At 36.2% G+C, this 22,345-nt stretch overlaps 3 protein-coding genes and 1 non-coding gene across 4 annotated transcripts; all 4 read right to left on the minus strand.

Annotated features, from left to right (window-relative positions):
* Positions 1 to 3,080: 3,080 nt before the first annotated feature.
* LOC106405735 (putative BTB/POZ domain-containing protein At2g40440) lies at positions 3,081 to 4,916 on the minus strand. The gene is made up of 2 exons (XM_013846272.3): positions 4,308 to 4,916; positions 3,081 to 4,225 (listed from the first exon to the last, which is right to left on the minus strand). Exons 1-2 carry the CDS (start codon positions 4,446 to 4,448, stop codon positions 3,767 to 3,769), a joined length of 600 nt encoding a protein of 199 aa, XP_013701726.1. The 5' UTR covers positions 4,449 to 4,916; the 3' UTR covers positions 3,081 to 3,766.
* A 231-nt stretch (positions 4,917 to 5,147) lies between these two features.
* On the minus strand, positions 5,148 to 6,035 carry LOC111198288 (protein PATRONUS 1; the record flags this gene model as incomplete). The annotated part of the gene is made up of 3 exons (XM_022704176.2): positions 5,148 to 5,684; positions 5,769 to 5,815; positions 5,891 to 6,035. Coding segments are annotated over 3 exons (390 nt in total), but the record flags the coding sequence as incomplete, so codon positions are not given.
* LOC106402916 (glutamate--cysteine ligase, chloroplastic) lies at positions 5,969 to 6,992 on the minus strand. Its single transcript, XM_022704175.2, has 4 exons — positions 6,718 to 6,992; positions 6,576 to 6,635; positions 6,224 to 6,311; positions 5,969 to 6,093 (listed from the first exon to the last, which is right to left on the minus strand). The coding sequence occupies exons 1-4, from the start codon at positions 6,803 to 6,805 to the stop codon at positions 6,036 to 6,038; spliced, it is 294 nt and encodes a 97-aa protein (XP_022559896.2). The 5' UTR covers positions 6,806 to 6,992; the 3' UTR covers positions 5,969 to 6,035.
* A 906-nt stretch (positions 6,993 to 7,898) lies between these two features.
* LOC106405535 lies at positions 7,899 to 10,656 on the minus strand. The gene is made up of 3 exons (XR_007325100.1): positions 9,044 to 10,656; positions 8,770 to 8,951; positions 7,899 to 8,462 (listed from the first exon to the last, which is right to left on the minus strand). It is a non-coding gene; the product is annotated as an uncharacterized LOC106405535 (transcript).
* Positions 10,657 to 22,345: the final 11,689 nt, after the last annotated feature.

Here is a 22,345-nt window from a genome sequence, read left to right on the forward strand (position 1 = left end):
ATGATGTTTCTAGTGATGGCGAGAATGTCGATGTATTCGATTGATGTATTTGTTTTTAATAAGATTGATTTTCAGACTTAATGCATGTGATTTGATGGATTTAATCATGAAAAACTATTTATATAATTTGATTTTGTGTAAGGTAATGGGAGTTTGTATTAGAAATAAGAGATTGAGATTATAAGTTAAAGAATTGTGGTTTTAGAATTTGGGGTTTGGAATGGAAAGAATAGATTGAGGTTAAAGGGAAGATGAGTTTGGGGTTTGGAATATATGAAGTAGAAGATAAGGAAGATGGGGTTTGGGGTTTCGGATTTTAGGGATTTAAACATAATCCTCGTAAAATAACGAGGAAGTAACGACGAAATTAAAAACTAAAGAACGCGGGACTCGTTAATTCCACGTAACCAGAAATCGTCGTAAAGACCTTGTAACCGGAAAAAGTGGGCCTTGCTATTTCCTCGTAAATGAAAAAGCGGGCATCGCTAATTCCTCGTAAATGAATGACCAATTAGGGACTACCATTGTAATATTTGAAAAAAGAAGAGAAGAAAGATACTGGAATCACAGGTGGGAAGAAACAAGGCGAGACCTACGTAAGTCTAGCCTTGTCTCCGCCCACATGTGTTTCAGTATTTTCTTCTCCTTCTTTTTTTTCAAATCTTTCTAATTTGAGAAGCAAACTGGTGAGTATTTATAGGAAATTTCGAAAGGTTTTACAACCAATTAGCTTCAGGGTTTGGAGTTTCGGATTTTAGGGCTTTAAACATAATCCTCGGTATTTCCTCGTAAACTAACAAGGACGTTACGAGGAAACAAAACATGGGCCTCGCTAATTCCTCGTTACTCAACGAGGACATTACGAGGAAACAAAACGTGGGCCTCGCTAATTCCTCGTAAAGAAAAACATGGGCCTCGCTAGTTCCTCGTAAATTTACGAGAAAATTACGACGATTACTAATATATATACACGCGAGCTTCTTACTTCCTCTCTATTTCGTAGCAATGGTACATACTCTCTCTATTTCCTCTCTAATTGGATTAGTTTAGGGTAGATTAGGTGGTTAGTGTAGGGAATTTAGATAGGTTTACTGATTTTATGTTAATTAGTGTTGATTAAGTGGTTAATGTAGGAAATTTAGCTAGATTTATAGAATTTGTTATTTATAGAATTATTTAATTACTGTTGATGTTAATTTTAAAATTTAATTTTTTTTTTCCAGACGGTTCGAAAGAACAGACTTACTCCGCATTACAGAGAGATTTTCTGTGAGCCTTGTAGTCGTTTAGGCCCGTCTTCTTCAGCTCCCGGTTCTTAGGGTCCGGAGACTGTCCCCGAGATTCAGCCTTCTCAGAGAGTCTCTCGGTCGCCTTCTTCTAGTGCACCATCGGTTCCTCATGTGCCTCCTCCGATGGCTCCTCCGATGATGCCTCCTCCTATGCCTCCTCCGATGGCTCCTCCGATGCCCGCCGAGATTCATCCCGATTTGATGGTGCCTCCAAGTGCTCCTTACTCGCAGTACACTGTCGAGGACCTTCTCGGTCAGCCAGGCAGAGAAGGTTTACCAGTCATAGACCCCGAACGACCGGACGAAACTTTGTGGTATGTTACAATAATTTTTTTTAATTCTTTTATAACATTAATAAATAATTTATAGTTTAAAGTTTTTTTTTTCAGGTTTGGGGTTGACGGATGTCTTGCATCGGACGTAACCGACACGATCAAAGGTTACTTCTCCATGGCACATCCGAACTGGAAAAAGACGCCGATCTACGTCAGAAAGACGTGGTTCAAAATTTACTGTAAGTTACTATTAATATATACTTTATTTTTTTATGATTTATATACTTTTTTTTAAAACTAATTATTAATTTAATTTTTTCTTACAGCAAAAATATTATTGGTCCATGGGGGTCAATGAGAGGGTGAGGAAAGCGTTTTACGCGAAGGCGAAAGTCGCTTGTTGGACACGGTCTCCTACAGGAAGGGTGACTGGATCGTGAAGGGGTATGAGCGTGGCAAACCTGCTGAGCTCACCACATATGTGTGGGATGGCCTCATCCGTTATTGGTGGGATCCTAACGCCATTAGAATCGCCCAGTCTTGTTCTGCTTCCCGTAACACGGTACGGGCCGATGCTTCACTCTACGGGCCAAAACCCCACGCCGGTGTTCGTTTGGAAATGGTAATTAAATATTTTATTTAATTATTTTAATATATATATATATATAGATGTATTATAACTTTCTTAAATATTTTTTAGGCAAAAGAGACGGGACAACTCCCGTCTCTTTTGCAACTTTACGAGAGGACCCACAAGAACAAGGCGGGCTAATTTCTAGATGGCAAGTCCGAGCAAATCTTCAACGACTTGGTTTCTTGGGTTGACGACCGCTAGACCCAGCTGACCCAGTAGTCCACCGACGGATTACCCGTCACCTTATCTACACTTGAAGTGGATAGGATTTACGAGAAGGTAAATTTTTTTAAATTTTAATTTTTTTATTATTCATTTAATTTAACTTTAAATTTTTACTAATGATATTTATTTTTTTGTTTTAAATTTTGTCCCTAAGAAAAAGGGACGTACGTTGGGGATTGGTTCCGTCAATGATATTCCGAGAGCGACATCGTCTTATGGTCAGAGATGGGATGAGGAAGTCACTGAGCTGCGTAACGAGTTGGCCTCGACAAAAGCTGCGTTCACAGCTCGTATGGGTGGAGTCGAGGGCTTCTTGGACGTTATACCGGCCACAAATCCGGAATGGAAATCCATGTTGAGGAACATGCGACAACAACATCCCATTTCAGGCGAGTCATCCGACACACATAACGAGGCGGATGTTCCGAGGAGGAGTGAGGAATTCAACCAGGCGATGAACGACCTTTAGTTCTTTCTTTTTTTCGGTTGTTGTATTATAAATTCAAAACTTATTTATATATAAAATATTTCCGTATTGATTTTTATTTTAAATTATAATTTTATTAATAAATTACATTATTTTAATTATATTTTTAAATTCTGTAAAATAAAAAACGAAGTAAATTCGTAGCTAAATTACGACTTATTTACGTGGAAAGTTTACGAGGAAATGACGAGGAAGGTTAAACGAGTATTTTACGAGGAAATACTTTCGAGGTATTTACGTGAATTTTACGAGGAAATACTTTCGAGATATTTACTTGTAATTTACGAGGTACTCTTTTCGAGGTATTTACGAGGAAATATAGCGACCTCCTTACGTGGAATGATTACGTGGTCTTTACGACGAAATGATATACTTCGTCTTTATGACGAAATGTTTTCCTCGCTAAGTTACGACAAATTGGCGAGGAAATATGCGTTACGACGAACGAGTAACGACGAAACGTGTTTCCTCGCTAATTCCTCATAAAGCCTCTTTTACGACGAACTCACAAGGAATACCGCCGTCGTTAATCTCATGTTTTCTTGTAGTGAATGCAAATAAAATCGTTAGATGAATTCTCATAAGATATAAATTATCGGTCGTTAAATTATCTATTTAATATTTTATAATATAAAATAAATTAATGTTTTATCATAGAAAAACTCCAGCTATAAATACTGGTGAAAATGAGATTAGAACCAGTAAACATCTCCTAAGTTTTGCATTCATATTTCGAGCATTAAAAAAAAATTAACAAAAAAAAGTTTTTTGACTGAAACTTTCAAAGGTAGCAAACGGCCCTCATTAAAGCTCTGGACGAGTAAACTATACGTAGCGGACCAGTAAAATCTTATTCTTATCTTTTGGGGTATGTTCTATCCCCTCTTATTGCAAGAACCCTAATTAGCTCCACGGTTAAACTTGTGTTTCTCTTCACGAACGAATTAAACTCTCTAGTAAAAGCAATCTCCTTCATGTGACGTATGACATAACACCGAGCTTCATCGTGGAGAGTTTTCTCACGAGGATCGTCTTTCGAGATTTCCAAAATATCAAGAGCATTCCCAATGTTAAGTGAAGACATAAGTTGGTACCTACATAGATCTCGTAATAAGGGGATGCTGTACAAATTAGCTGCAAAATATAACGACCTTGCATGCTTCTTCAACTTCTCGGAGTACTGTATGGAGTTTCCAACGTACATGAACTCGATGAAAACCTCTAGCGCTTCATGGTTCATTCCGTAGAGAATGATCGTCTCCTTCTCTTTACCATCACCATCAAAAAGCTCTCTGAGTTCGTCTGATCTTGCTCCCTAGGATATATCACTAAATCAGTTAGCCATAAAATTGGGCGACGTTTTTTGCATGCAACACTAATAATTGAAAGTTACATACCAAAATAACTTTATTGGCGGGGATAGGATCTTCGTGATCATCCTCGCCAGCTAAACACAGTACATCGGGGTGCCATTGTTCTGTAAAGATCTTCGCTAGACCATCATGGAAAAGATCCATGTTCCTTTGATGATCGGCCATACCTTTAGTTTATTAAGAAAACAAGCAGACGATTGAGAGAGAATAAAACAAATAGGTTTAAATTTAGTTAGGCAATAGTATGATCAAAGAAAGCTCGAGTAGATCACCGTATATATAAATAGAGACAGTTTGCCATTCCTAACTAGGAATGCTAATCCCTTACAGAAACGAAATAGGATTAAATTATGTTGTTTTACTATAGTGGGCTTTTGTTAGACCATCATTAACCTAAAGATCCACTCTGATTTCTTAATGATTTTTTAGAATTAAATATTAATTGAGAGATTTAGTTAAGAGACACCAACATTTTTGTGTTCCAATGGGAGTCTCTTATTTAGAGGTTCTTAAAAAAATAAAAAAGTTTAACATTGTTTAATTAAAACTAAAATTTATTTATTAAATAAACATTATAAAAGATAACATTTTAAACATAATTTTTTAAAAAAAAACATAAAAACAAAGATTAGCAAAAGGAAAATAATTTGAAAGAAGCATCTGAGCTCAGTTGTTATATTCGTCACGTCCAAATTTACACGATATATGTTCAATCAAATCAGTTTTCAGTTGTTGATGCATTTGTCTATCACGAATTCTAGTTCGAATACCCATCATATTGGCGATAAATCGAGTTTATTTAAAATAATTTTTTTTTTGAGAAAAAAAATAAATGAATAGAGGAGTATAAACTAAAAAAAAAAATGAGGAAAAAACTTTGACCTTTTTCTCTTATGTGTCCACCAAAGTGTTAGACAATGGAAGGGTACAAACAAACAAGAACGTCTCAAATAATGGCTCACAATACGAGTGCAATATTTGATTCTTGCTTGATTCAATGTTCAGAAAATCTGACAAGAATGCAATTTTCGTGATGATAAGTGGTATTTCTAAGCAAACTTCTTTTGTCAGATGATTTATCTATCAGTTACAGAGTGATGGACACTAGTATAAAATGATGTCAACAAAATAGAGTCGCTACCTACTACTACTACTACTACTTCATCTGAAAAAAATTTAAGAGACGATATAAGAAGCAGACATTCAGAAGAGGTCTTCTTTGAGAGTGAACTCAGCTGAACCGAACCGCCAAGCCAGAGGTGTGGAAGGCATCATCATCATCATAAAGCCAGGCGGAATTGGGGAGCGCCATGGAGTTGTTGAGCTCTTCAGCCAATCAGTCAACTTGGGAGATGGTATCTCTTCTGGTTCTTCACAAGTCAGTTTGTTCTTAGCATCCATCTGGAACCAAAAAAACACAAAATCTCTCATAAGTCATAACTAAAGCAAGTCTCAAGAGAGACACATTGAAGCGGAGTCAAGTACCGTTTCTTTGTCATGCTTGAGATGCTTTACCTTGATGCTGGTAGAATCTGTGTAAAAACAAAAGGAACAAGCTTAGCACACAAGTTCACAAGCAAAGACTGGTGGCTACCATCAGAGCTTACCCTGGTGGAGTAGAATATCAGCAGAGAAGTGATTGTTCCAGAGACTCCGCTGCTCTTTGATGCATTTTCTCTTTTTTCTCAGCAGAGAAGTGATTGTTCTTTCGCTTATCCACAGACCACGATTAAAGAAGGTTAAACAGCTCGGCTATTTGATGCGCAAAGTATTAACCTCAAAACCAAACTTCTCATGTTCTGTACCTATCCTGCATACTCAAAACGTCAAGTTAGCTTCATGGTATAATGGTCCAACACACAAAGCAATCTGTATGAGCTTAAAAACAAAAAAACAAGGTAGCACACGAACACATACAAAGACATTTAACAAAACAGTACCTCCATTTTTGCTTTGGTTTGCAACCAGAGGCAAAATAAGCAATGAGATCCTCTCTCGTAAGCGACTCAGTCGCAACCACAGATTCCTCTATTGGATCACTTAACCAATCAATCAAAAGACCATCAATACTTTCTTTTCAAACAGACAGACATGTTAATTTGTCAAGATGTTGTGAAACAAACAAATTCCCCTAAACTAGCGAAAAGCATACAGCTTTTGAACAACTCGAGAATCAATTTCAACAAAGACTCCAACTTTCATATAGATATGTTAATCAAACCCTTAATAACAACTGTAGTAACAAACACTCAATCAAAATCAGCATTCCTGAAACTTCAAAGGCTTTAGCACCTTTGATACTAATGGAGCTCGCAGCAATGGTTTCTCCAGGAGTCATAGAATGATTTATCCCTGCAACATTCTAATTGGGTCACCAAAAGTTGGAAACTTTAACAAGAAAAAATGAACAAAATCATAACCAATTCTTCCTCACGTTTGAGGAGCACAGACATGGACACTGTAGAGACCTTCGTTAACCAAAGCCTCAACGAGAGAGACGAGTCCAATCGAATCAATCCCATAGCCGTTTGTGACAGTTTGAACCGCACGCCGAAAGAAAGAATGGTGGAAGAAGAAGAAGAAGATAGAGATCTGACTCTTCCTGTCTCTCCTTTTCTGGTCCGTCATGGAGAGCAAGAGCAACGCAGATTGATTCCGTGAGAGAGAAAGAGACGCGACGAATGATGGACACGTGTCTCATAAGAGACTGACCCTTGATTAAGAACGAGATTAAGAGACGTTCCTTCTCTTAATGCATAATTTTCTTTTTTTTTTTAATTCTAAAAACATTAAAAACCCCACCTAAGCAACGGGCATTCGGGTACCCGTTAGCGGTCGGATCGGGTTTTTTGGATTTCGGTTCTTTTTTATAACACCTCAGAGGTCTCATTCTAGTAAATTTACAAGTACGGGTCGGGTTCGGATATAACACATCGGGTTCGAGTCGGTTTTGTATCACATCATAGAATCCATAAAGTAACCATATATCATTCGGATTCGGGTTATATCGGATCGGTTCAGATGTACCCAAAATAAAATCTAAAATTTAAAAGCAAAACATAAGAAATATATACTTATGTATATATAATTAAGTATTTAAACTAGTTATTTAAATTTTAAATACTTATTGTTAGATACCATATCAAAATAAATATGAAATTGAATATTTGAAGTATATATTCATGTTTCATATAATTATATTGTATATTAGTTTAAACATTCGGAACGGTTTCGATCTTTTCGGATTTTTTGATTTTTTCGGTTTTTCGGGTTACCCGTTCGGGTTCGGTTAATAATACTTCGGGTTCGAATATGTTTTGTACCACCTTACAAGATCCATTCGGATATTTTTTACATTTCGGACCGGGTACGGATCGGGTTTTTCGGTTCCGATTTCGGATTATGGATTTTATGCCCGGGCCTAGTTTTAATGGTGCTCTTACACATAGTCCATGTAATATGAACGTGAAATATGTACACCGACGGCAAGTAGTAAATTCATTTAATTCGAAAAAGTTATGAACCGTAAAGTCTGCAACTTAAAACTTAAGAATCACTGACACTATATATGCATAGTGGCCGAGCACTTCTTTTGGTCACATTTGAAAAGAGATGTGGAACAATTTTGTGAAAGATGCATCATATGCCTTAAGGCCAAGGTCACATTCCTCATGGTACAACCAAAATATACAAAAAAAATACACTAAAATTTTCTATCTCACTAATCTAGTCACGTCTCTTGCTTCTTGTTTCCGTCAAGAACGCCCTAGAAATTTGAACGCATAAATGTTGATTTTTCTGAGAAAAAGCTTCGAACTTGTCCAAGACAATGATGTCGTCCATGTTCTGTACCACAAACCCTATAGCAGCTTCCTTCAGCCTCTTGCTCGAACCAAGATCCGAGACATCAAGAACGTCAAGAACACTATAGAGGTTTTCAAGGAACTAAGCATATGTTTCTCGCAGAACTCTTGCAAGTAATGAATCATGTACTTATCAGCTGCAACAAACAAGGCATATACATGTTTCTCCAACTTGTCTGAAGCCAATGTGCCGGTGTATAGAAACTACAAGAAAGCTTGAAGTTCCTCTGAGTTTAGTTCTTGGAGCGTTATGGCGTATTCTGGAGCGGTTTTGTACTTGTCTGAATCTAGAATGTTCTTGAACAGATTTTGAAGCCTATAAAGCACAAAATATTATCATATATAGAGTTATATTAAGTCTCGATTGAAAAAACAACTTTGAACGGTTGCGTTATTTTATGTTAAAAATCCTATATTAAGAATCTCTTTTATTCTTCTTTTATGAATATTTCATATTAAGAAAATCCTATATAGATTTTTTAAAAAAATTTAAAACAACCACATACAACGATAAGTAATTTATTTTTATAAAAACTCTAAACTGTGGTTTCATGTCAATGGAAGGGATAACACATCTAAATGTAGAAAATAACCACAAACCCCGAAAAAGTCATTAAAATTACCAACAAAGCTCTATGTGCATGGATCGGAGGTCCATCATCGCCGGGGTATAAAAGAATATCAGCATGAAGCCTTTTTTGAATCCCAAAACAAAGCTGCTCACGAAGACTATTCTCTTCTTCTGCTTGTCTTCAGTTTCTTTCATTCTTTCCATCCATTTGATCACCTTCTCAAATGGTTGCGACTGGAATATAATAAAAATTCATGTAATCTAATTGATATATAAAAACTTTGACAGCTTATTGAAAACCTAAGTGAGAATACATAATGGAGTACCTCACGAGAAAACAAAGGAGAAGAAGAAAGAGAGGAGCCATTGTTGACGGCGGACTTAACGGTCAATTTTTCATGATCTTCTTTTGAGCCCTCAAGCTTCTTTTTTTTTTTTGAACTTAACCCTCAAGCTTCTTGAGGAGTGCGATAGTGGTTCGAGCACCTTCATAGCATGATCCGCATTTCGTGTTCCTCGGTGGTCGTAAAATAGATGGCTTTGTGGTGCAAATTGAACAATCCATTTTCTTGGTTTTGTAGTTTTTGTTTTGTTTTTCTCTATCTTGCAGATTTTTGGAGTAAACTTGATGATTTGAAGAAGGTCGACAAAGGAAGATGATGGACGAACAGTTTCTTGCTTCGAACTCAAGTTGTTAAATTATTATTCAAGAGTTGGTTAGAGATGGTTACGTTCTTGAAACATTTTATATACAAATTTCATTGATAACCAACTCCGTGATTGTTTACGTAAAGAGTTGTTGAGCATAATTTAACAAATATAACGACGAAAGATGAAATGATTAATTCACGAAAAAACGTTATTACGGGGAGCAGTCTAGTTGGAACTTGGAAACTTCAATGGATTTTATAATGGATAATAAAATTATTAGTTTATTTGTATGCTGGATATGCTTCATATGTACATGATCGATGATGAGTTAATTAATGAAGAATTAATTAGAAAGGAAATAAGAATGTGGAGATTTGGGATATGATAGCTCCAAAAGTTAAAAGACTTGGAAGTTGGGAAAAGGGAAATGACTTTCCAACGATTCAACAGCAAATATGTGTAGTGCAAGCACGTCGCCCCTTCCGTATATAATTATATATACTAGTGGTATTCCGGCGCCGGGTTCATATATTTAATTCTTACATGAATTTACAATTTATTTTATGATCTTAGTAAATAGAATATGTTTAAAAATATGAAAATGAAAATATGTTGAAAGAGAATGATATATTTTTCTGATTTATTTGATAGTGGTTAGCGACTATAAGGTATTAGTTTGTTTTGAAGTTGATTAGTTCAGAGTGAAATAGCATAAATGGTTGTGACTAATCGATTCAATAAATTAAAAGTAGAATAAAAAACCGATAGTCGTAACAAAATTAATTTAATTGAAATTTAAACATAAAGTAAAGTTGATATTTTATTTAGATAACATACTTATACTGTTGAGTACCATGTGGACAGTATATAGAAGGAACGGTATTTGAATCTTTATTTTATTTAAGTACCAGATAGTACCTACCAACGGGTGAGCAAATGAGCAAATAATATAAATATTATTTAAATGTAGCAAACTTTTGAAATTTTAACTTTAATTTAAAATAATATTAAATTTTACTATTTCTTATTTTTTCAAAAAAATTGCTATATGTTTTATTATTCCATTTAGAGATTATATACTTGTTAGACCATTAATGTTTTCATGAAAATGGATATGTTTTAATTTTTTAATTTTTTCTTCTAATTTGACTATGATAATAAGAATAAATTAAAAAAAAAACAATTGCTTACCGACGGGTGAGAAAATGAGCAAATAATATAAATATTAATTAAATGTGGCAAACTTTTGAAATTTTAACTTTAATTTAAAATAATATTAAATTTTACTATTTCTTGTTTTTTTCAAAAAAATTGCTTTATGTTTTATTATTCCATTTAGAGATTATATACTTGTTCGACCATTAATGTTTTCATGAAAATGGATATGTTTTAATTTTTAATTTTTTCTTCTAATTTGACTATGATAATAAGAATAAATTTAAAAAAAAATACAATTGTGGTCAAAGTGGTCCCAAATATTTCTTTACTTTGATAACCGAGTAGTAACAGATTAGCGCGACAAACTTAACTTATTAAAAGCAGTGACATGGTTTAAGAAAAATGTCTTAGTTCAAACTTGTTAATCTCATTGTTTCTCTTCTTCTTTGTGGAGCGCCATTCCTCCAGAACTGCTGCATCCTCTCCTGTATTCTTGTCAGCTACATGTGACTCATTTAGTTCACTTGGAGCAACTGTCTTCCTATCACCATTCCATCAGCAGTGCTTCCTCTAATGTCCGAGTCCCTCATGTTCTCACATGGATGACTTCTTTTCACAGCTCTACACCGTGCATGTAATCACCGGGTTGTCATTGCCACCCTAGCGCATTTAGCATAATGCTTTTGCGATTGGTCTAATTGCAAATTTGCGTACCGGAGATTGTAGGCATGACGTTGTTATTTTTTGACATTGTTATTGTAGGCATGACATTGTTATTTTCACATTTGTCCAAACTTCACAATCATTAACCTTTTATGTCTAAGTTGTAATCTGCGGTTGGTATTTTGTTAACAAAGTTCGAATAGTTTTTATTTATTTAAGATATAACGTTCATCAAATCTGAATTTAGTAACAGACCATTGCAAAAACTTACTAATAAGTGAAGATATTATAATAATTATAAAATTGTCAAATAAATTAAATAACTTAGTTATTTGTTTATATAAATAGATAGTTTTCATATATTTTTGTTTTCGATAAATTGTTTTAAGAAATGTCTGATTCATGTGTGGGTATGGGATCTTCGAGTTGCACTCGGAAATGTTCAACTTAATTAATGGAAAATTGCAATAGGAGGTAAAGGTGTAAACAGAAGCAGTATTTAGGGAAAAACATAAGCAATAGGAATGCATGTGATCCATATTATCTTCAGGTACATGTAGTTAAGGAGTTTCTTAATCTGCTCGTAGTAAAAGCACCGGTTGCAATGTTTGTCCATGTTATTGATGTGGCACCTACTTGACGGTTTGAGGAGCTCCGTATTGGTGATATATCAAAAACTCAACTCGGAGCAGTGAAGATGCATTATTTACATCAAAATATTTTGAAGAGAATTAATCTACCTGACACTTAAGTTCAAGCTCTTGGTTCCTTAGCAGTGGACAACGCTCCAGCCATAGTGCCTGAGATGTCGCCCATCTCTCTGAATCTGATCAAGAGCATCGCCGAGCTGGAGGCCAACATTATATAAATCTGATCTAATATTATTATATATAATCATATGAAGTATATGCAAAAAAAAATTGTAGAACAGTTACCGAATAGCCTTCTCAAGCAATGGGGTCATCTTCATCAATCATATGATAAGACTTTGTCAAGAAAATGTTCTTAAAATAGGCATCTGAGTTAAAAAAAAATCTCAAGTTTGAATCCTTTACACTCTTGAGTGTAGGACCATTTAACATCTTTGACCTGACGTTAAGCACATCAAGCTATAGTTATTGTCCATGGTAATGATTGGGAGTTTTGCATACAAAATGAATACCAAAATTGCATATAGAGTACCTCCTTAGAATTATTGCAAATACACTACAAGAAAACACAAGCTTAACGACGAAAATTAACGAGGAAAAGTAATCCTCGTAAAATTACGTCGAGTTTACGAGGAAATTACGTTGAAAAATAAAATCAGCGTTATTTCCTCGTAAAGTAACGACGAAACCGTTTCGTCGTAAAGTCGGTGTAAAGTGACGTGGCTTTTACGAGGAAATACACTTTCCTCGTAAATTCGACGTAAAATTAGTGTGTTCTTTATGAGGAAATAATTTACGTGTACTTAGCGAGGAAATTTTGAATCCACAACTTTGTAGTTGTAACACGTTTTTTTCGGCCACCTAACTAATTTTCGTCCTAAATTCCTAGGAAAATTACAACTACCAGATTCGAAAGTTTTCTATAAATATGGACGTTTTAACATCATTTTAAACACACCACCAAGAAAAAAAAACGTGAAACAAAAAAATATCGGGCTCCGGGAATATTTTTGAGTTGCAGAGGTGGATGTATATGCATAGAGATTCTAACGGGGGAGTGACGAAAGAATACCTTGCGGGGCTGGAGACATTTATGCATCAAGCAAATTCCACACCGCTTGCCCAAGAAAGTGGTAAGATGTTCTTTCTTTGTCGGAAATGCAACAATTCGAAATTGGCAAGCCGTGAAAATGTTAGGAAGCATTTAATAAATAGAGGTTTCACGCCAAATTATTATATCTGGTTTCAACATGGGGAAGGGTATAATTATGATTAGAATGAAGCTAGTAGTAGTAATAAAAATTTACAGGAAAAACCGGTTGATCATCATTTGCATAATGAACATAGTTACCATCATGAGGAGATGGTAGATTATGATAAGGTTCATGATATGGTAGCTGATGCAGTCGTAGCTCATGATGAAGATGAAGACGAAGAACCTAATATAGATGAAAACAAGTTTTAAGAAATGATAAACGCGGCAAATCTGCCACTTTACAGTGGTTGTAGAGAAAGTCTCTCTAAATTATCGTTGGCTGCTAGAATGATGAATATTAAAACTGATCACAATCTACCTGAAAGTTGCATGAATGAATGGGCAGACTTGTTTAAAGAGTATTTGCCGGAAGACAATGTGTCTGCTGATTCTTATTATGAGATTTAGAAACTGGTTTATAGTCTTGGGTTGCCTTCGGAGATGATAGATGTTTGCATCGACAACTGCATGATCTACTGGGGAGATATTGAGAAGTTAGAAGAATGTCGATTATGCAAGAAGCCACGATTCAAGCCGCAAGGACGGGGACGTAATAGGATACCGTACCAAAGGATGTGGTACCTACCAATTACAGAATGAAAAGATTGTACCAATCAGAGCAGACTGCTGGAAAGATGAGATGGCATGCCGAGCATACTCAGACAGATGGTGAGATGACTCATCCATCAGATGCAAGAGTATGGAAACATTTTAACAAAGTACATCCGGATTTCGCTAGCAATAGCCGGAATGTGTATCTCGGATTATGCACAGATGGATTTAGTCCATTCGGAATGTCAGGGAGACAATATTCATTGTGGCCAGTCTTTCTTACGTCATACAACCTGCCACCAGAGCTGTGCATGCAACGGGAGTTGCTATTCTTGACCATATTAATACCTGGTCCGAACCATCCAAATAGGTCTCTGGATGTTTTCCTACAACCACTGATAAAAGAGTTAAAGGATTTGTGGTCAACAGGGGTGAGGACGTATGACTGCTCAACGAAGACGAATTTTACGATGCAAGCGATGCTTTTGTGAACCATAAGTGACTTTCCTACCTATGGGATGTTATCTGGATAGACTACACATGGGAGATTAGCTTGTCCATATTGTAATGGAACAACAGATGCGTTTCAACTGAAGAATGGTAGGAAGACAAGTTGGTTCGATTGTCACCGTCGATTTCTTCCCATTGGCCATCCGTACCGAAGAAACAAAAATTTGTTTAGGCACAAAAGGGTTGTGAGAGACACTCCTCCTCCATATCTAACTAGGGAACAAATTGAAACACAAATCAACTACTACGGAGCTAACGAAACAGTTCGTTGTGGTGGTAATTGGCATGTCCCTCGTAATATGTCTGATTCTTACGGTGTTCATCACAACTGGCACAAGAAGAGTATATTTTGGGAGTTGCCATATTGGAAGGATCTTCTTCTGCGCCACAACCTCGATGTGATGCATATAGAGAAGAATTTCTTTGAGAACATCATTAATACAATATTGAATGTCCCAGGGAAGACAAAAGACAACATAAAATCGAGGTTGGACTTGCCGGATATTTGCTCAAGAAGTGAGTTACATATAAAAAGCAATGGACAAGTTCCCGTTCCGATATTCAGATTGTCCAACTGGGTGGCATCAGAAGTGAAGTTCCTCGATGGGTATGTTTCAAATCTCTCTAGATGTGTTGAAAAGGGTCAAAAGTTCTACGGGATGAAGAGTCATGATTGTCATGTCTTTATGCAACGACTACTGCCTTTTGCATTTGCGGAGCTACTTCCAACAAACGTACATGAAGCACTTGCATGTAGTATATTATAGCGCAGTAATTTTATAATGGTTTAGTTTGCAATAATATATGAATAATATTGTGTTCAATTGTTTTTGGAATATAAAATATGCATTGGAGCATTTTTCAGGGATCTGAGCACACGCACCCTTAAAGAAGAAGTTGTGGAACAGCTTCAGGAGAAAATTCCTATCTTATTGTGCAACTTGGAGAAGATATTTCCTCCGGAATTTTTTGACGTCATGGAGCATCTAGCTGTCCACCTCCCATATGAGGCATTGCTTCGTGGACCTGTACATTACGGATGAATGTATCAGCATGAGCGAGCCATGAAATATTTGAAGGGAAAAGCAAAGAACCTCGCCAAAGTTGAAGATTCTATAATTTCTGGAAGTTTGACGGAAGAAGTTTCTCACTTCACATGTACTACTTTGCGTCAAAAGTACGTACCCGGAGAAGGGCTCCAAGAAGATATGATGATGGTGGTGTTGCGCCAACATATGCAGTTGCTGGTGTTCCAGACATGTTTAGCCAGATTGGGCGACTCGGTGGGAAATCAAAAGAGGTTTGGTGGTCGATTGAACAAGACACTCATAGTGCACACACCTATATTCTACTCAATTGCTAGGATCCATTGATGCGTTATTTTGGAAGGTAACATATATGGACACTTCTAAACACATATAAGTATAAATTATATAATTGCGAAAGATTAATTAATATAAAATGAGATTTTACAGCCTATTTGTTTCTCAAGTCGAAGAAACATTTCCAGGTATTTCCACAAGTGACGTAGACAAAAGGAAAGATCAACACTTTATTAAGTGGTTGAAGAATCAGGTATCAACTCAAACTCTTTTTCATACATGATTTGTATTTCAACGTTCTCTTTATTTTTGCAGGTTGATTATGACGACGATGCAGATTATCCTAAATGGTTATACGAAGTAATTCAATCTCCACTTGTAAAGTTCACCACATCACAGATGTATTTCACACGAGGCTATACTTTTCACACATATGAGTATGGTAGACAGCGGGCAACCAGTAACTATGGAATATATGTGAAAGGGGAACATATTTCTACGGGATCTTGACGGAAATTATTGAAGTCGAATTCCCAGGGATATTGAAGCTGAAATGCGTCCTCTTCAAATGTGAATTGTTTGACCCCGTCGTCAACGGAGGTGTTCGGTTTAACAAATTTGGTGTAGTTGATGTCAACGGTGGACGAACATACAACAAATTCGAGCCTTTCATCTTAGCTTCACAAGCAGACCAAGTTAGCTTCCTTCCATACCCTCGGATGAGAGATTCGGGTATAAATTGGTTAGCTGTGTTCAAAGTTACACCTCGAGGACGAATCATCAGTGGAGAAGAACCACCATTGCAAGAAGAACAGATAAATGAAGTCGAGGAACCTGAATAAGAAATTGATGACATCCTTCTCATTGATCCGTATAATCACGAGTACGAAGATCTTACCGACGATGCCACAGATGAAGCTGTTGAAGACAAGTTTAATGAAAATGATGATGTTTCTAGTGATGACGAGAATGTTGATGTATCCGATTGATATATTTGATTTCCTGTAAGGTAATGGGAGTTTATTTTAAAAATAAGATAAATTGAGATTATAAGTTAAGGAATTGTGGTTTTAGAATTTGGGGTTTGGAATGGAAAGAATAGATCGAGGTTAAATGGAAGATGGGTTTGGGGTTTGGAATATATGAAGTAGAAGATAAGGAAGATGGGGTTTGGGGTTTTGGGTTTCGGATTTTAGGGATTTAAACATAATCATCGTTATTTCTTCGTATACTAACGAGGAACTTACGACGAATCTTAAAAATAAAGAACGCGGGACTCGTTAATTCCACGTAAGCAGAAATCATTGTAAACAACTCGTAAGCTAACGAAGAAATAACGACGAAATAAAAAATAAAGAACGCGGTGCTCGTTAATTCCACGTAAGAAGAAATCGTCGTAAATACCTCGTAATCGGAAAACACGGGCCTTGCTAATTACTCGTAGAATAAAAACTAGAAAAAAAGAAGAGAAGAAAGATACTGGAATCACATGTGGTGAGACTTACGTAAGTCTAGGCCACATATGTTCCAATATCTTCTTCTCCTCTTTTTTTTTCAAATCTTTCTAATTTGAAAAGCAAACTGGTGAGTAATTAGTGTGTGATTTGTGAGTTTGTGTGTGATTTGAGAAGGAAACTGGGTATTTATAGAAAAGCGGGCCTCTCTAATTCCTCGTAAGGGAAGGACTCGTTAATTCCACGTAAGGCAAAATCGTCGTAAAGACCTCGTAACCGGAAAACGCGGGCCTCGCTATTTCCTAGTATAGTAAAACGCGGGCCTCACTATTTCCTCGTATTGTAAAACGCGGGCCTTTGTAATTCCACGTAACTTTACGAGGAAATTACGAGGACATGTATTCTCTTATATATACTCCCGAGCGCTCACTCTTTATTTCGTCTCAAATTCCTCTCCACTTCCTCTCCATTTCGTAGCAATGGTAACTCTCTCCAATTCCTCTCTAATTTGATTAGTTTAGGATAGATTAGGTGGTTAGTGTATGGAATTTAGATAGGTTTATGGATTTTATGTTAATTAGTGTTGATTAGGTGGTTAGTGTAGGAAATTTAGATAGGTTTATAGAATTTGTTAATTACTGTTGATGTTAATTTTAAAAATTAAAATTTGTTTTCTAGGTTCGAAAGAACAGACTTACTCTCCATTACAGAGAGATGTTCGGTGAGCCTGGTAGTCGTTTAGACACGTCTTCTTCAGCTCCCGGTTCTTCGGGTCCGGAGACTGTCCCCGAGACTCACTCTTCTCAGTGAGTCTCTCGGTCGCCTTCTTCTAGTGCACCTCATGTGCCTCTTCCGATGGCTCCTCCGACGATGCCTCCTCCTGTGCCTCCTCCGATGGCTCCTCCGATGCCCGCCGAGATTCATCCCGATTTGATGGTGCCTACGAGTGCTCCTTACTTACAGTACATTGTCGAGGACCTTCTCCGTCAGCCAGGCAGAGAAGGTGTACCAGTCATAGACCTCGACCGACCGGACGGAACTTTGTAGTATGTTACATTAATTTTTTTTCAATTCTTTTTCAATTCTTTTATAAAATTAATAAATAATTTATACTTTAAATTTGTTTTTCAGGTTTGGGGTTAACAATTGTCTTGCATCAGACGTAACCGACACGATCAAAGGTTACTTCTCCATGCCACATTCGAACCGGAAAAAGACGCCGATTTACGTCAGAAAGACGTGGTTCAAAATTTACGTTGTAAGGGATATGAGAGTGGCAAACCCGCTGAGCTCACCACGGATGTGGTGGGATGGCCTCATCCGTTATTGGCGGGATCCTGAGTCCATCAGAATCGCCCAGTCTTGCTCTGCCTCCCGTAACACGGTAGATGAGCACGGCCACGGGCCGATGCTTCACTCTACAGGCCAAAAACTCCACGCCGGTGTCAGTCTGGAAATGGTAATTAAATATTTTATTTAATTAAAATTTTAATATATATATATATTCTAACTTTCTTAAATGTTTTTAGGCCAAAGAGACGAGACAATTCTCGTCTCTTATGCAACTTTACTAGAGGACCCACAAGAATAAGGCGGGCTAATTTCTAGATGGCAAGTCCGAGCAAATCTTCAACGACTTGGTTGCTCAGGTTGACGACCGCCAGACCCAGCTGACCCAGCAGTCCACCGACGGATTACCCGTCACCTTATCCACACATGAAGTGGATAAGATATTCGAGGAGGTAAATTTTTTTAAATTTAATTTTTTTTTTATTCATTTAATTTCACTTTAAATTTTTACTAACAATATTTATTTTTTTTGTTTTTAAGGTTGTCTCTAAGAAAAAGGGACGTACGTTGGGGATTGGTTCCGTCAACGATGTTCCGAGAGCAACATCGTCTTATGCTCAGACACGGGAAGATGAAGTCACTGCGCTGCGTAGAGAGTCCGAGCAGCTGCGTAGAGAGTCCGCTCAGCTGCGAAATGAGATGGACTCGACGCGATCTGTGTTCACAACTCGTATGGGTGGACTCAAGGGCTTCTTGGACGTTTTAGCGGCCACAAATCCGGAATAAGAGTCCTTGTTGAGGAACTTGCGATGACAAAATCCCATTCCAGGCGAGTCATCATCCGACACACATCCCGAGGCGGATGTAGAGAGGAGAAGTGATGAATTCTACCGAGCGATGAACGACTCTTAGTTTTTTTTTCGGTTGTTGAATTATAAATTCAAAACTTATTTATATATAAAATATTTTGGTATTGATTTTTTTTTTAAATTTTAATTTTATTAATAAATTAAATAATTTTAATTATTTTTTTAATTATGTTTTTAAATTCTGTAAAATAAAAAAACTAAGTAAATTCGTAGCTAATTTACGACCTATTTACGTGGAAACTTTACGAGAAAATGACGAGGAAAAATAAACGAGTATTTTACGAGGAAACGTTTACGAGGAAATGACGAGGAAAGATAAACGAGTATTTTACGAGGAAATACTTTCGTGGTAGTTACCTGTACTTTACGAGGAAACACTTTCGAGATATTTAAGTGTAGTTTACGAGGAACACGTTTCGAGGTATTTACGAGGAAATATAGCGACCTCCTTACGTGTAATATTTACGTGGTCTTTACGACGAAATGATGTACTTTGTCTTTACGACGAAATATTTTCCTTGCTAATTTACGACGAATTGGCGAGGAAATATGTGTTACGACGAACGAGTAACGACGAAACGTGTTTCCTCGCTAATTCCTCGTAAAGCCTCTTTTACGACGAACTCACGAGGAAAACCGCCCTCGTTAAACTTATGTTTTCTTGTAGTGATAGAGTACCTCCTTAGAATTAATATCATTGTTCTTCATTGCCGTCAGCAAGAATATTGGAACTCCTTTGTCTGCGGTAGAACACATGGAAACATATTAAATTGTTTTATCTTCCCAAAATACCAAAATAAAAATAAATACAAAGAAGAAGAAGACACTGTACTTGAAGTTACTTTCTTTCTGCGGTTCTTCCTCTTCTTTGTCCACCTTTGTATCTTCTGGAGTTGGTTCAACCTTCGTAGTTCTATTGACAAACTTATAATGCTGTGCATTGCAAGATACCAAGTTAGAATTCAAGAGGAAGTTAATATATATAACACTACTGGGAATAGTTAAGGTAAAAAGCGTTTACACAGATGCCCATAGCTTTTTATTGCTTAGATTTATTTTTTGAGATTTTAACAAATGATATAAACACGATCCCACAGGAAACTCTCACATGTTACTCCCAAATACCTTGGCATACTAAGCTAATACAACTTTTCATATTTGAATTCAAAAGCAGTACGACTTTCGTCTTGTGCTACACGATAAGGGGAGATGAAGCCTTGTAGCATTGAACCTAAGTAAATTCAATTAGTCAGGGTCTTTGATTCTCTAATAGGAAGAATATAGGAATAGTAAATAGAATCTTACATGTTTGTTGTTGAATAACATCTCTACAAAAATCCGGAGAAGTTCCCATAAAAGGATAAGCTTGGAGATGATCTTGGCCTTTCCCAACCCATGAGGAACGACATGGAAGAACACGACGGAGGGTTCCGTCAGCCGTTGATTTTGATGTCTTCTTAGCCATGGATCCGATAGATTCTTCACATTATGAGCCTCCATGAATCTCAACAAACAGACCTCAGCTGTGTTTGAGCAGCAACAAGCTTTTACATCGGCAAGCAAGATGAATGAATACGCCATTGTTGAACTTGGTTATTAGCGGAGCTAGAGACCATTCTTGTCGATTTTGTAGAGTTGGTGCTGTGCATTGCTGGGAGCTTGCAGATTTATAGGAGAGCTTCCGCTGATTACTTTGGAAGATGGAGAGATCGATTAACTGATAGAGAATGGGATAATGACATAAATGCACGAAGTTAAGGAGCAAATAAATGGAAACTCACACCGTTACTGAAATTTCCTCGGAGGCGGTATCGTCTGAAAAGAAGGGAAGCGACGACGGAGATCACTTTCTCGTTTTCCTAAAATGTTCAAACCCTATCTATATTGGGCCTGAACAAAAGGATATCACAGAAGCCCGTACAAAGGCCATGCCTACCTATAAACGTCAAAAAATCGATGAGCCCATTCATTTTTTGTTTACGGGAAAAAAAAGCTGTATAATGAGAAGATGCCAGGTGGCGAAATTTGCTCCATTCTAAGATGATGAGATGGAGGGCTGAGAAGAGAGAAAAATCTCTTTTAATATTATAGATAGATATACGCTATTTAAATATAGCTTCAAAATTAACTAGATTTATCTGCACGCCTGTTTGTTTTAAGGAAAATTAGGCTATATGACCACCGAATACTCTATAATTAGGTAACTAGCTAAAAAACAAAATTGACCAAGATATTCAACGTATTTTCTACAATATATACCAAACTATCCTTCAATACAACCGGTTAGCTTCATTTCCTTTCATCTTTGTTCTCTTCTTTGCAATTAACATTTACATATGTTTTTTTTTTGTTTTATTCTCATCATCAATTTATCTCTTTTAATTTTTTTTAATCTAGTTATGTAAAATATTATTATTATACATTTTTGTTTATATTTGGGTTTGGGTTTGATGATTAAGATTTTGGGTTTAGTATTCATAGATTGAGGTAATGTTTAGTATTAGTGGTTGTGGGTAAAGTTATAATCCTATACTATTTCGGTCATATGGAATAGAAAACTCAATGTATCTATTTATATAGTATAGTATAATATTTTGTTAATTTTTTTTTCCAGTTATGTAAATATTATAAATATATATTATTGTTTATATTTGGATTTGGTTTAGTGATTAAGATTTAGGGTTTAGTATTTATGGTTTGGGATAATGTTTTGTATTAGGGGTTGTGGGTGGGTTATAATCCTATACTATTTCGGTCATTTGGAATAGAACACTCAGTACATGTGTGTGGTCAATAAATATGTGACGTGAATGACTTCTTTTTTTTCCTGTCTATTTATATAGTAAAGTATAATATTACAAAATATGATATATTATTTTCAGATTTTTAATTTTTGTAAATATATATAAATATATATTATAGTTTATATTTGGGTATGAGTTTAGTGATTGAGATTTGGGGTTTAGTATTTATGGATTGAGGTAATGTTTAGTAGTAAAGGTTGTAGGTAATGTTATAATCTTATACTATTTCGGCCATATGGAATAGAATACTCAGTGCATATATATGTGGTCAATAAACGTATGATGTGGATGACTCCTTTTTCTTTCCTATTATACACATTGACTGGGAACTTGTTAAATAAGGGGTAAAATCGGTTGGGAAATGGTGTAAATACCTGACATTACATTATGTCAAAATCAATGCTAGTTACCTAATTTATACTCAATTTATGGCTATTACACAAATAAGCC

The sequence above is a fragment of the Brassica napus genome, chromosome C6 (assembly GCF_020379485.1).
Source record: "Brassica napus cultivar Da-Ae chromosome C6, Da-Ae, whole genome shotgun sequence".
Lineage (NCBI taxonomy): Eukaryota > Viridiplantae > Streptophyta > Magnoliopsida > Brassicales > Brassicaceae > Brassica > Brassica napus.

Bases quoted from the DNA above. Each gene is read 5' to 3' on its own strand.
- LOC106405735 (XM_013846272.3), bottom strand. From the start codon at position 4,448: ATGGCCGATCATCAAAGGAACATGGATCTTTTCCATGATGGTCTAGCG. The intron at 4,226-4,307 runs GTATGTAACTTT...GATATATCCTAG, and splicing joins CCGCCAATAAAGTTATTTTG to GGAGCAAGATCAGACGAACT.
- LOC106402916 (XM_022704175.2), bottom strand. From the start codon at position 6,805: ATGGGATTGATTCGATTGGACTCGTCTCTCTCGTTGAGGCTTTGGTTA. The intron at 6,636-6,717 runs GTGAGGAAGAAT...AGAATGTTGCAG, and splicing joins CATGTCTGTGCTCCTCAAAC to GGATAAATCATTCTATGACT. The intron at 6,312-6,575 runs GTGCTAAAGCCT...GTGATCCAATAG, and splicing joins GAGCTCCATTAGTATCAAAG to AGGAATCTGTGGTTGCGACT.